This window comes from Micropterus dolomieu, linkage group LG18 (genome assembly GCF_021292245.1).
Source record: "Micropterus dolomieu isolate WLL.071019.BEF.003 ecotype Adirondacks linkage group LG18, ASM2129224v1, whole genome shotgun sequence".
Lineage (NCBI taxonomy): Eukaryota > Metazoa > Chordata > Actinopteri > Centrarchiformes > Centrarchidae > Micropterus > Micropterus dolomieu.
Window position 1 is genome coordinate 23407960 of NC_060167.1, and position 13504 is coordinate 23421463.

Below are 13504 nucleotides of genomic sequence, written 5' to 3' on the forward strand. Positions count from 1 at the left end.
AAAAAATGTATTGCCTATGCAGGAGAGCCGTGTTTATCATTATGTAATGTAATAATTGTAATGACATGAGTAATATATGGTATTATTATAATTTTTGGCACTAGTAGTACGTTTTTAATTTTTTTATTTATAGTTTCTGTTTGGCAGTCTGACACAAGAGGCTACATACACTATTTCCTTTAATTTTCATTCTCTATAGTCTATAATGGATCTTTAAATCTTTTTTGTAGTTTTGACTCTTATTTATCAAAACTTTATATTTTGTTGTACTATTGTTCAGCATTCTGTCATGTTATCTTGTTGATGTCTCATAACAACAAATGTTGTTTATGTTATGCGTTTTTGAAAAGAAGGGGGGATAAAAAGAGTACTGGCCGATATATTTTACAATCCTCAAATATCAAAATCAGTCTCTGTCTTATCTAATTTGCACTAATGTTAGTTTACCTGTCCAATAGGATGAAAGTCAACTCAGGGTCGATTTTTATATCCAAAGCAGAGGTCTTTTCATAACTCAAACGCCTTTCCTATGTTGACACGTTTTCACCTGACGTTGATCTTATTCTTGTTTTTTGGTGTTAGAAGATTCCATTGTTAGCTGCAGTGTTGTCGCTGTGTGTACAGTTCAGAAACTGTAAAAAACTGTGAAAACGTGAAAACGTAGCTGCAGTGTTGTCGCTGTGTGTACAGTTCAGAAACTGTACACAGAGCGACAACACTGCAGCTAACAATGTATCAGTAGGCAAGAGGCTCGGGAGGCGAATGGTACACTTTTATCTGAAGTGTTTATCTGAATGGTACACTTTTATCTGAAGTTACAACCCATTCACAAATATATTTATTAATTTAATTTAAAAAACTACATATAGCCCATTAAATATTCACAAAGCCAGAATAGTTTCAGAAGCCAAACAAAGAGCTAGCAGAGTGAGTGTCCTTGCTGCCATGTCCTTGCAGGAGCAGTCAAACCAACTGATTAATGATCCAGGAGTAAGAATCACACACAATGGCAAGCATGTACTTTGGGAATCAATTCATCACACTTTATTTTGTGTGACCCCAGCTGATGTAGTGGCTAGGTAGCAGCACAGCACACTCTCAGCACAAATCCTCTGGTAAGGCCATTTCGTGTGTGTGTGTGTGTGTTCTATACTACCACTGCTATAAAATCAGAACCATCATTTCTACAGGGGCTTTATTGGGTGTGATAGAGGGGAGACTGAGGGAAAGTTAGTGTGTGTGTACACAAATAATAAGGATTCTGTTTGACATCTTTTACTACATTTATCTATTTACACTTGGTGTAATTGAACCCAATAAAGCATCACACTGCAGCACAACAAGATGAAGGACATGTTTGGGTTACCCCATGCTATGTTTAGACATACTAAGGATGCTTCATTAAGAGTGGGGTCACCAGGCCATCCCTCTAAAGGCCTGCAGGTGCTGGCCGAACTGGTCAGCACTTTCTTTGGCTGTGCAAAGCTGCTTTTCACACCACTGAACCAGAGCCTGCTGCAACATCTCCACACGCACACTGTGGAACAGCGCAATCTGGGAGAAACATACACATGTTAATACATACAGCACATGGACGTCAAAAAATAGTATGTTACATACAAACTCAATTTTAAGTTTGATGTTTTACCTCCTGTTTAGCCACTCCACAAATGAGATCAAACTCTGTTTCTGCTGCTTTCCTCACCTCCTCCATCTGATACATACGTAGAGCATGTCATCATCATTAAATATTGGTCTTCACCAGGGTGAATATACAGATTATAATTTAATCTGTCTTCTTGTCTATCCTCTACTGACTCATATCAGCAGAACGTTACTGACACCTGCTGGTCACAAGAATGTATGTCCACCTGATCTATTCTTGAAATACTCACAGCAGCCTTCTTTACAGGTTTGGCCTTCTCTGCATTCCTCTTGGCAGTCTCTAACTCCACTAGTTTACAGGTTCTCCTGAACAGCATTTCCTGCAATGAACAAAATAATCAGGTTGCATGCAGGAATATTAATCACAGGTTTCTGTGTCATATTTGCTATACAAGGCCAGGATTCATGGTAGATGTAGAGGCAAAATACACTGTATGTATGTGTCGCCTGCCCTGACCCCGCTCTGTGATTTTATGTGGCCTACCACTTCGTGGCTGAGTTTCTGTTGTTCCCAATCGCTTCAATTTTGTTATAATACCACTAACAGTTGACCGTGGAATATTTAGTGGTAAGGAAATTTATGAATGGACTTAATGCACAGGTGGCAACAGTACCAAGCTTGAATTCACTGAGCTCCTGAGAGAGACCCATTCTTTCACACATGTTTGTAGAAGCAGTCTGCATGCCTAGCTGCTTGATTTTATACACCTATAGCCATGGAAGTGATTTGAACACCTGAATTCAATGAATCGGAGGGGTGTCCTAAAACATTTGCTAATATAGTGTATATAAGATGAACACAAAATGAGGAGACACACCTTTTCTGCCTCCTGGTAGCGCGACTCCAGGTCCAGACCTAGCCCAAGAGTGCTCACATTGTTCTCAGCAACTCTTGCCATATTTTTCTGCCCACACACAAGAACATCACATGCACAATATTTAGCAAAGCATTCGTGCAATGCGATGTAAACCAATTTCTATTAAAAAGGATAAACACCTTACCTTCATAGAGTCAAATACTTCTGATAATTTCACACAAGCTCTGTAAGAAGAAAGTGTCAATGTTTTTTTTTATTTTATTGTAACTTGTATGCAAGGCTCAGATGCAGTAACATTACAGTACAGTACAAGTACATATGATATTAGCCGGGGACCAATGCTATTATTGTCTCACTTAGAGAAAGCCTGTGTGTCAGGATTCTCCCCTGGTTCCACACAGAGATGCAGAGCAGCCGAGAAGTACCCAGAGGCCACTGCTATTTCTACAAACAAAAAGAACAGGGAGCTCACACTTACATCAGACTTGGGACGAATACAATGAGCGTGGTAATGTGGATGAACACTAATACACTACATGTCCTCCTGTAAATATCAACAGTTGAATCTGAACACATGTAAATCCCAAGTAATGCCAACTTTAAAAATAAAAAGCAGCGGTTTTCTTACTTTGCTCAGTTAGCACCACATCCAGGAATCTCTGCAAGAAAAACAAGAGGTCAAAAACCAAACAGGACGGTGTGTCTGGGTGTGCGAGAGATAGAAAAGGGGAGAAGGAAGACAAACATTTAGACAAACACGGGAGTGGCTCACCTCAGCTGCAGTTTTGGTACAGCCAGTTAGAACAAGGTTGTGATCACGTTCAGTTTGAAAGAACTCATCCACATCCTGAGGATACAGACATTATGGCATTAAAACCTGGCTTACACGTGTAGAGGCTGTAAATTCGCTTTGTATGAGTCCCAGTTATGTACCTTATGGCCTTCTTTCCTCATCTCTTCCACAGCTTGACTCAGCCGGTTGAAAATGTTTTTCCTTGCTCTCTGTCTGCCTGGAGGCTACACACAAGGGCACAAACAAGCTTCAACATTTTTAAAGTTAACACTGTTTAAGCACAGTTTAAGAAATATGAGAGGAAGTCTATAAGACAGATAGACAATAACAATAGTTTATTGTGCTACAATAAAGTGTATTACTCAGTGTGTGTGTGTGTGTGTGTGTGTGTGTAATAATGCATTGCTTCGTAAGGTGACCGTTATCTGTATGATATACTATATAAACTATATGTATTGTATTGTATATTGTTATATCATCCTGTTTCTTTTCAAAACTGTGTAAAACGGATATCTTGTATGTGCCACATGCAGCAACTGAATAACACTTCCTTGTTAAAGACTACAGTCTAACAACACAACAGACTTTAATATCCCTCTCGCAAATGTTTTAGGGAAACAGTTTGCATGTGCATCTTTGACTTGAGCATCAGGTGATGTCTTCTTTCACCTGTTGATGTTATTTGCAGGCACACCCAGCAGGGCTGAGAGTCTGTACACTTCATCATTTGGTGCCTTTGAAATTTCACACAGTGCACTCATTTTGTCCTTCCATTCCTATATCTACAGACAAAGGCTTCACTTTAGCTGCGTCCCAATTCAGAGACTGCCTTCTTTAAAGTCCACAGTCCACAGGCTCCTCCAAATGTGGCCATACATTTGCCTGAGTTTTGAGGACACAACTAGTGGATCATATTGAACACTTGTTATATGAATGAACCATTAGTTCTGTTATGAGGTTACGAGCAGAAAGTTGTTATAATGCTATGGTAAGTGCAGCCCATTTGCCTTCAGTCCTCCATACATTTGGAGGTTACAATATTTCTCACATGATTCCCTCCATTTTCTATTCTAAACATTTAGAATGGAAATTTAACCCTTTATTATCCATCTCTCTTGTAAAAAGTTATCACATTGCACCCTTTTGTAACATAAAATTCTTTCTTTTTAATGGGGCAAATTGTAAAAAATGAGATTTAAAAAGTGGCTGTTCATTAATGTCCACTTACGTCTGAGCTAGTCAGGAAGATCTCCACAGCTTTATTTTTGCTGAGTATGCTGTGTGCAGTAACCTGCCGGAGGAAGGCTTCCAGTGCTTTACAGTATGGCTGCCACTCTCCTAAACCAAGGAAACCTGCAGGAAGAACCATCAACACTTCGATCCTAACACTGAATAGACACTGAAATTAAAATATATTTGGTTAATTTTACTTTTAAATCTTTATTTTATTTCTTCAGATTTACTCACCAAGCTGTTTTATAACCTTGGCAGATGCATTCACCTGAGGCTTTGCAGGAAGAGGAGGGAACTGGAAGAAAAATAACAGTAAAAAAATCAATACTTCGGTCATTGTTTTTTAAAGTAAAGCTAATTTCTGCTATTGTTTTTTCCCCCAAAATCCAAACTTTATTTCTTCCATTAAATGCTAGGCTTGGGACAGGCACCTAAATAAGGTCAATGCTTTAGAAATGTGCTGTGCTTGGATTTCCCTGGATATTACAAAACATCCACTTGTGTAATACATCACAAACACCACGCCAATGTCACCAACACAACAGGAAGTAGTATAGCAACATTACTTCCTGAAAGACACCAGTTGCATTTTCTTGAAAGAAACATCCAATCAGACCACAAAGCCTCTAGATCATTTTCTACAGGACTGGGTATCGGGCACAATGGCAGCACTAAAATCAACTTCCTGATTACAAAGGAAACAAAGATGTAAAGAGAAAAAAAAGAAGCATTTTATGAGATCCCCATAACTTGGATGGTTGTAACACATTTTCTAACCAGCGGTTGAGTCAGTGTATGACGTAGACATGTTGGTTTGTGATTGTCTCAGTTCCAAAAGCATTGTGCTACAAGAACACGTGATTTTTTCACTTGAAAGTAAACGTCTGCAGTTTAGCTTTTAACACACCCAATTCAACATTACAACTACAGTAAGGCCATTAGGAAAAAAAACGAGAACATAAACGCATGCACACGTCCAAAAGGAAGTTATCAAAGGTTCCACAGAATGCACAGTTTGGTTTGTCCTTTCACATCATGTTCCAGTACTAATCTTCTTGGTCTGTTATTGTAAGAAAAGTGTTCGTACATTTAGAAGACAAATAAGAGATTGTGTGCAGATAAAATATTAAATTTATTATAGAATAATAAAGTACTGACTATGACTCCCTCTATCCCAGGCATGTCCTCCTGGAAGAACAGCTGCTGCTGCAGCCATTCAAAATCATCATAGGTCCGGTCCACATGGTACTCCCCCGTCCCAGACAGCTAACACAGACAAGAGAGACAACATGTCATTTGAGCTGTCTGTTTTTGCAGTATCATAATTCAAACAAATCAACTGACATATGGTTTGCAGCATTCATCTAGATCCAATGTTAGCAACGTGTGCAGCAAATGAACAATAAATCACTTTCTGACCTTTTGAGATACTATTAGGAAGGTAAGCGTGTCCCTGTCTTTCAACACTTCTGTAACCTTGATGTTATGACCATGGACACTTAGACAAGGTGTCACTTCTTTTACCTCTTCCTGTAATAGAAAATGTGGATAACAATATAACCGCTACAATACCTTGGAAGAAATTCACAGTTACACACTAAATTTAAACTGAATAACAAACTTCACTTAGCCAACACTGTATATGTGGATGACTGCATGCAGTAAAAAGTTGTCACATGATACTCAGGAGGTTGGCAAAAAGAATATTTTCTTGCACACTTACCATCATTGTCAAGGTTGCAAGTGAATGTATCCAGTCTTTCTTTTATCTGCTTTGTAGAATGCTCAAATCTCCTTTCATCTCAATAAAACTGCATAAAGCTGTTAAGATCTTTAGTCTTATGTTGGCTTTGGAGCACTCACACTCCAACTGCTGAGCAGGCACAGGATATCCTCTGGGTCAAAGTGCAAATGGGTCCTGTCCAATCTAAACTGCTGCCGCAGGGAAAAAGATGACTAAGTGGTGCGTTAGTCAGTAACTCAGGACCTTCGACACACCCACACAGGAAAAGTGGCATAACGGTCCAATCAGTATCTGCAGATGTCAACCTTACAACCTCACAAGCCTGTAAACCAACCACTCAACTTGCAAGTTATCCCATAAAAGAGGCAGGAAACACACAGCTAACTTAGGGTCTATTGTGACTCTATTAACTGTGTTTGAATATAAGACACAGACACTCTAACATAGATACTTTATTATCAACAAAATACAACAAATTAAAACATAAGTCATGCAGGATACAGGACTAAGACACCGGATATCTAGTAGTGGTACTCTTCTTCATTTTCTTCTCCGTCCCCAAAATAAAGGCTGAAGACAGGATCTTCAAAACTGTAATGTCCATGTGGACTGTCCTCATCCTCCCCATCTTGGTGAAAGCTCCAGTGGAAGTATGGCTCCTCCGCAAAGAGACTATCATCGAGGTCATGGAAGAGGTCTTTAAAACTGAAGTGGAAGCTTGTCTCATGTTCGTCCTCAGGATCAACAGAGGCCTCATCTTTTAGGAAAGCCTCATGGCCCGTACTGTCATACAGCCTCCTCTTCCCCTTGTTGGAGAGCACCTTGTAGGCTAGAAGAGAGGAAGAGGTTATTACTTTAACTTTGGTTGAGATATGACAATGAAAGTACACTCAGGTTCATGAAGGAGGCTGTATGCTGGTGGTGCAATAGTACAGTATACGGTGTTTGAAATACTTTCCACAGACATCCTAAGTAACAATACAGTTGAATCTTGTAAACAGTTTTAGCCTAAACTGAACCTTATAACCCTCACAAAGATATGATTTATTCCAGGGCTGCTGTATTAGACTGCATCAGTAGCCAGCGGTAGAAAAAGTATTCAGATCCTTTAGTACCACACTGTACACACATTTGTACTCGGTCTTGTCTCCTTCTCTGACATTGAGAACTCAAGATTTTATTTCAAGACCAGTCAAGACCATAACTTTGGGAATATCAATATCGGAAGTAGGCTATTTATGAAGTAATTAATTTCACCTGTGTAAATTACACACAAACTATAAATTAAAATGACAAGGTCCATTGTGTAGCGGACATTTTTACCTTCAGCAATCTCTCTGAAAGTCGTCTCTGCATCGGCGCTCTTGTTCTTATCGGGGTGGTATTTTATGGCCAGTTTGCGGAAAGCCTTCTTTATCTGGATGTCAGTTGCTGTTGGCTCAACATCGAGAGTATCGTAGTAATTTCTGCCTGTCTCTGGGGCAGCAGGCAGAGCTTCAGATAAGCAGAGCTGCAGCACCACGCAGGCTTGCATCCAGTGGAAAACACCTTGCACAGCCATGCCCGGGCGCCTGAGCACAGATGAGGAACACAGACACAACTGTTACACAATGAAGTTTATCTGGAAGTAGCTACCGTGCGGTTTGACAGCTCATCATTATATACATTAAGCTATCTAGTCTACACGTCAGTTGTAGTAGCACTTAGCTGGTCAATTGGCTCCTGGCACTGCATAATTTACTTAACTATCAGCTTTGATACTAAATGTTACGCCCATTTCAGTCGAACTAACGTTACGCACAAGAAGTGGCAGTGAAAGTGCATCAGATTAAATGCAACTTCCCCAGATGTTATTTAACGTATCTCACCGTGGTTTGGCGACATAACTGCCACGGTATAATATGAAACATTTAAACCCGTGCATTAATTATTTCCCGGTGAAAAAACATTGGGCGTGGCTACAGGTACATAGAGTGTCAATGAACACTAACACACGTGAAAATACACAAAAAAACACAGTGCTTAAATTCACTATTTGTGTTCATGAAGTCACCTGTCTGTTATTAGGAAAAATACAACTGTGGATATGTAGGTAAATCATGATCTTATATAATATATTTATTTTATTCATGTCATCAGTGCAGTGTCACATCTGTCTGCGCAGCGCGCGTGTCAGATCTTATGGCAGTGCCGTGGCTGCCTGAAGCTACACTGTAAATTCCACTAACCACAAGAAAACAAAAAAGGGGAAAGAGCACGAGTGTAACTTTGTGGCTATAACAACGCTGTTGACACAATGTACAGATAACCTGCAACCCCTGCTGGAGCAAGAGAACTATACAACGATCAGTAGGCCTATATGTTTAATTAGGCTATAATCAAAACTCATGTTAGGTCTAATTTTCGGGACAAACCGGAAAGGGGTCGGGACAACCGCTCGTTATTCGGGACTGTCCTGGATTTTTCGGGACGTCTGGTCACCCTAAACACACGTCAGTGAGGGCAATTCACTATTATCACACTAGAGGACACAAACGCACCCAGAGGAAACGGCGAGGAAGAGGGTCGTCTTCTTCGTTGGTAGTAAAAGATGCAACAAGAAATGTAGTAAACGGCACAGGGCCTCGAGGAAGTGACAGAGAAAACGCACGCCTGGTGGTATTTGTTGTTGTTCGCAGCTATAGCTGTGGAAATTTCGGATAATTAGAGAAACGCTTTTCTGCATGGGAGTCACCCGTCTGCTCTCTGGATCCTGCTTGTAGTTTCTATTTGGTAAGGCAACATTAGCATGTAGCCAGTTAGCCAGATAACGCTCGCTAGCTAATGTAAGTCTAAAATGGTGCTACGAGCACGACGGCACCTTTTATTCAGGTATATGAAACCGACAATTAACCTTTGCATTGAATTTAGCTTCGTTTGATATGAATCCAAATGTTGTGTTTTGCTATTTTACCAAAGCACTGTCTCTGCTCATCCAGTGACAACAACACCACCGGGGTGCTAACGTTACTTATTATTACCAGGTGTCACGTGCTACTATTTCAGCCCTGGCCTTATCCAGATATAGTATATATTCCCTTCCTTATTTCATATCCATATTCTCCTGCAGTTCTAAATCTAATATCTCAACTTAGGTTTATGTTTTTGTCCTACAGATCTTTGAATAGGAGATTGCGCTGCTACAATGAAAAAGCTACTCCTGACCTTTTTGCTTGTCTCATGTAAATGTTTGCTAGGTCACGTCAGCCCCCTTCATACACATGAGTGCTGTTTTCTCCTCGCGCTGGGCCGAGCGCCATGCCTGACCGGGACAGTTCCTACCTGTCAGGTGGTGGTGGGAGTGCTGGTGGTCTGGGCGAGGACGGAGGACCTGGGTCTGGTTTGGTAGGGGGCTCGACAGAGGGTCGAGGAGGTTCAGGAGGAAGTGTTGGTGGCAACGTCTCTGGCTCCGGGAGCATGGGGGGAGGAGGGGCGCTTGGAAATGGCAACAGCTGTGGGAACGGTGGAGGTGGGGGGCACGGTGCAGGACTGGCGTTGGACGGTGTCTGCAGGGACTTCATACGCAATGTCTGCAAGAGGGGGAAGCGCTGCCGCTTTAGACACCCAGACTTTAATGAGGTGCCAGACTTGGGAGTGCAAAAGAACGAATTCATCTTCTGTCATGACCACCAGAATAAGGAGTGTATGCGCTCCAACTGCCGCTTTGTCCATGGATCTAAAGAGGATGAGGACTATTACAAAAAAACAGGAGAGCTACCCCTCAGACTAAGAGGGAAAGTTGCTGCACGACTGGGCCTGTCCCCTATGGATCTCCCCCATAGCCGTGGGGAGGTCCCTATCTGCAGAGACTTCTTGAAAGGAGAGTGCCAAAGGGGCAATAAATGTAAATTTCGCCATGTCAAAAAAGACTATGAATATGAGCCTTCCAGGGTTGGAGTAGGTGGTGTTGTGGGGCCAGGTGCCAGTGGAATGGTAAATGCTGGGGGAGGGATAGGTGTTGGAGGAGGAGGTACTTGTGGAGGAATGCAAGGACTTGTGGGAGGTGGAGGTGGAAGTAATATAATGGGGATGGGTTGCCCCAGCCTGGGCGGCTGCAGAGATCCAGTTATCTCTGGAGTTGGGGGAGTAGGTGCAGGTGGGATGACTGGCTGTTTGTCCATAAGTTCTTCAGGGCAGCGTCGTTATGACAGGAGCTCGTGCTCAGTGTATGACCCTCTGCTTGAAAGTGGGCTGTTTGATCCTAGCTCCCTAGAAGCCTCTATGGACCACACCGCTCTGCAGATTAAGAGACGGCGGCTGGAGGGGTTGCGCCTGGCAGATGGGAGTGGAGGTGGGCACTATGAGCTGGGACTTCAAGCCACCTTGCCACCGCGTCCTTTGGAGTACAGGTTCCTGGAGGAAGAAAACTCCCTGCTGAGGAAGAGAGTGGAAGAGTTGAAAAAGCAGGTTAGAATGAGAGAGAGGGGAAAAACATTATTTGGATCTCTGAGAAATCTTTGTACCTGTAATCCTTTAAGTCAAACCTAAATGTATGCTGTGATTTAGCTTTTTAACAGCTAATATGCAAAGTAACAGCCACAGATGATGGTATAATGCACTGTAATGCAATGTGTTAGTCTTAAATTTCATTTAATAGGCTCAACAAAGGTAGCAGTTATTGTAGTTTGTGGTATCACATTGCATTATATTATCAAAGATACTTCGTATGCTTCCTGTACTAAATGAATTAATATGGTCCGTCCACATGATGGTGTCATGTGCCTTTTTTATATTGCATAACCTTAAATTCAACTTGAGTCACAAGTAATTCAGATGAAGTTTAATATATCTAGGACCAGATGTTTGAAGTAGAGCTTGAAACAATGAGTCGATCAATCAATTAGTCCATCCACAGAAACTATTTTAATCAACAAATAATCGTTAGTAATTTTTCAAAGTAAAACCCCCCAAAAATTGATGCTTCCAGCTTCTCATATGTGAGGTTTTGCTGCTTTTCATAGTCTTATGTGATAGTACACAAAATATTTTGGGCTTTTGGTTAATCAGACAAAATAAGCTATTTGAAGATATGACCTTGGGTAAAAGAAAAGAAGCAGCATAATCGATACTGAAACTAATCTGTACAGTTAAGTGTGTTGGCAATCTGAGGTATTTAGGTCCCAATCCTTTTTCACCATATAACAATACATAATTGATTTGATGGAAAATTAACTTTAACTTAAGTTTGTCATTAGATAACAAATGTAAACAAATCTTTAAAAGCATTAGGAAATTTGGAAGTATTTTAGATTTATTTGTTGCCTGATGTTAGCCCCTGTATTTAAAAGAACCGTCACTCAATTTCAGAGTGATAGCCACCTCTAAACCTGTGTTTTGAAGGGTTTTCCCTTATTAGGAACATCATAAGACACAGACACTCTGGCAAGAGTAAAGGCTGCTTGATCACAAACTTGTAGAATAAATAACTGCATAAACTGTGGTTACAGTATTTTGTAGATATTCTAAATGTTAAGCAATTATAGCTGTCAAACAATTTCCTTTTTAACTTAAAGTATGAATAATGTAGTTTGAAAAATTATATAATTATAACCTTGTTTATGATAAATGATAAGACTTCCTGGCAGTTGAAATTTTGGAATCCAGTCCACAGACATTTTTTCTTTAATCCATGTCTCGTGTGTTTCTCAGGTTTCAAATCTTATTGCCACAAATGAGGTTCTTTTGGAGCAGAATGCCCAGTTCCGAAACCAGGCCAAGGTGATGACGCTGTCCTCCACTCCTGCCCCCACTGAGCAGAGTATGGCCCCCCCTGTGGGTGCAGTAAGTTCCTACAATCATGGCATCGCACAGACTCACACAACCCTGAGCAGCGCTGGACTGCAGCCTCGGCCTGTCACCCAGCAAGACCTGGTCGCTCCCACTGGCGCCCCCGCTGCGCCCCCGACTAATGCTGCCCCACCTACAGCCCCTCCGCCCCACCTAAACCCTGAGATCACGCCCCTCTCGGCCGCCCTTGCGCAGACCATTGCCCAAGGGATGGCACCACCTGTTTCTATGGCACCGGTGGCTGTATCCGTGGCCCCAGTGGCAGTGTCCATGACGCAGCCTCTACCTGGCATCACTATGAGTCACGCCACCACCCCGATGGTGTCCTACCCCATTGCGAGTCAAAGCATGAGGATCACCACTCTGCCTCACTAACTGATTCATTACAGCACTGTAGTACCCTCATGTCAGACTGTAGCATCCTTAACAGGGATTTTTAACATATTGTCTTCTTTTATGTGTATGAGACTTAACTGATAACAGAAGAGTGATGGTACTTCTCCACCAGAGGGCAGGATGAAGGCTGCTCTGTTCAGCCTCCTTCAGCAACATCACAAATACATTTCTTCCTACAGACTGACCCAAACAGACCTTTTCAAGCATGGGCACAAAAAATTGACTAAACACACTGCAAATGTGTGAGCTCTTCCATAGTGTGCTGTGCCATCGTTGTGGACATGTGAAGCCATTTGTGTTTCTATTTTTGTGAATCGCTCTGGTGTAAATTAACTTTGGTACTTTGCGCATTTAAAAAAAAGAACAAACACTCAACAATGAATCTTGTGTTGTCTGTCACTTTGTTTACAGCTGCCTTCTTCTAGTCACAACTACTTTTACATTCACAGCTCACACAGGTAAATAAGTCATGCACAAAGAGAGAGACAGTTTCTAGTGTCAAGTGTTGTGTCATGTCTCACATCCCCTTGCAGAACTTTGGGTGGAGTCACATTGTGTAAACTTGAATGTAATCCCTTATGCTACTTCAGCAGCCTCAAATCCCTGTGCCTTTTGAAACAAGTGGAATATTTTGGTGTGGGTGTACCATAAGCGCTGGGAGTCATAGCCCGGGCTTGTGTGCTCATGCCGGATTTAGGGATTGAGGAGAATGCAAGGTCTGCTGTTTTAAAACAAACCGGAGCAGCAGAAAGTATTGTCTTGCAGTATTGATGGGTTAACGATTTGATACGAATCAGTGGCTATATGACTGTAACACCTGTATTTTCTCCCTGAACTTCAGCAGCTCTGTGCTTTGCCAGACACGTAACGTTTTAGTAGACAGTGAAATGATACCCGCAATGCCGTGCAACACAGCGGTTTTCGACAACGTCACGTTGCGGTAGGCTAATTGCTACAAATTTGATGACTGTCTTGCCGCAGCAGCGAAAGAGTCTCAGCGTGTTTCGCTTCAGTAAGTGGGCGTGTTTT

The 13504-nt window shown here is 41.6% G+C and overlaps 3 protein-coding genes across 6 annotated transcripts; 1 reads left to right on the top strand and 2 right to left on the bottom strand.

The window, feature by feature from the left end:
• Positions 1-1018: 1018 nt before the first annotated feature.
• On the bottom strand, positions 1019-6471 carry si:dkey-28n18.9 (sorting nexin-6). Of its 3 annotated transcripts, XM_046028528.1 has the most exons (14): positions 6233-6471; positions 5929-6039; positions 5668-5775; positions 4744-4804; positions 4505-4629; positions 3417-3500; positions 3256-3330; positions 3112-3142; positions 2840-2927; positions 2668-2707; positions 2484-2570; positions 1896-1985; positions 1649-1714; positions 1019-1554 (listed from the first exon to the last, which is right to left on the bottom strand). In XM_046028528.1, exons 1-14 carry the CDS (start codon positions 6236-6238, stop codon positions 1414-1416), a joined length of 1113 nt encoding a protein of 370 aa, XP_045884484.1. In that variant the 5' UTR covers positions 6239-6471; the 3' UTR covers positions 1019-1413. The 3 variants fall into 3 exon arrangements, with proteins under 3 accessions (XP_045884484.1, XP_045884486.1, XP_045884485.1); XM_046028530.1 differs by lacking the exon at positions 5929-6039; XM_046028529.1 differs by lacking the exon at positions 1649-1714.
• A 219-nt stretch (positions 6472-6690) lies between these two features.
• Positions 6691-10306, bottom strand: LOC123956711 (dnaJ homolog subfamily B member 9-like). 2 transcript variants are annotated; one of them, XM_046029088.1, is made up of 3 exons: positions 9458-10306; positions 7577-7824; positions 6691-7082 (listed from the first exon to the last, which is right to left on the bottom strand). In XM_046029088.1, the coding sequence occupies exons 1-3, from the start codon at positions 9472-9474 to the stop codon at positions 6775-6777; spliced, it is 573 nt and encodes a 190-aa protein (XP_045885044.1). In that variant the 5' UTR covers positions 9475-10306; the 3' UTR covers positions 6691-6774. The 2 variants fall into 2 exon arrangements, with proteins under 2 accessions (XP_045885044.1, XP_045885043.1); XM_046029087.1 differs by lacking the exon at positions 9458-10306 and adding an exon at positions 8122-8191.
• On the top strand, positions 8774-12857 carry zc3h10 (zinc finger CCCH-type containing 10). The gene is made up of 3 exons (XM_046029086.1): positions 8774-9025; positions 9490-10699; positions 11942-12857. Exons 2-3 carry the CDS (start codon positions 9551-9553, stop codon positions 12452-12454), a joined length of 1662 nt encoding a protein of 553 aa, XP_045885042.1. The 5' UTR covers positions 8774-9025; positions 9490-9550; the 3' UTR covers positions 12455-12857.
• Positions 12858-13504: the final 647 nt, after the last annotated feature.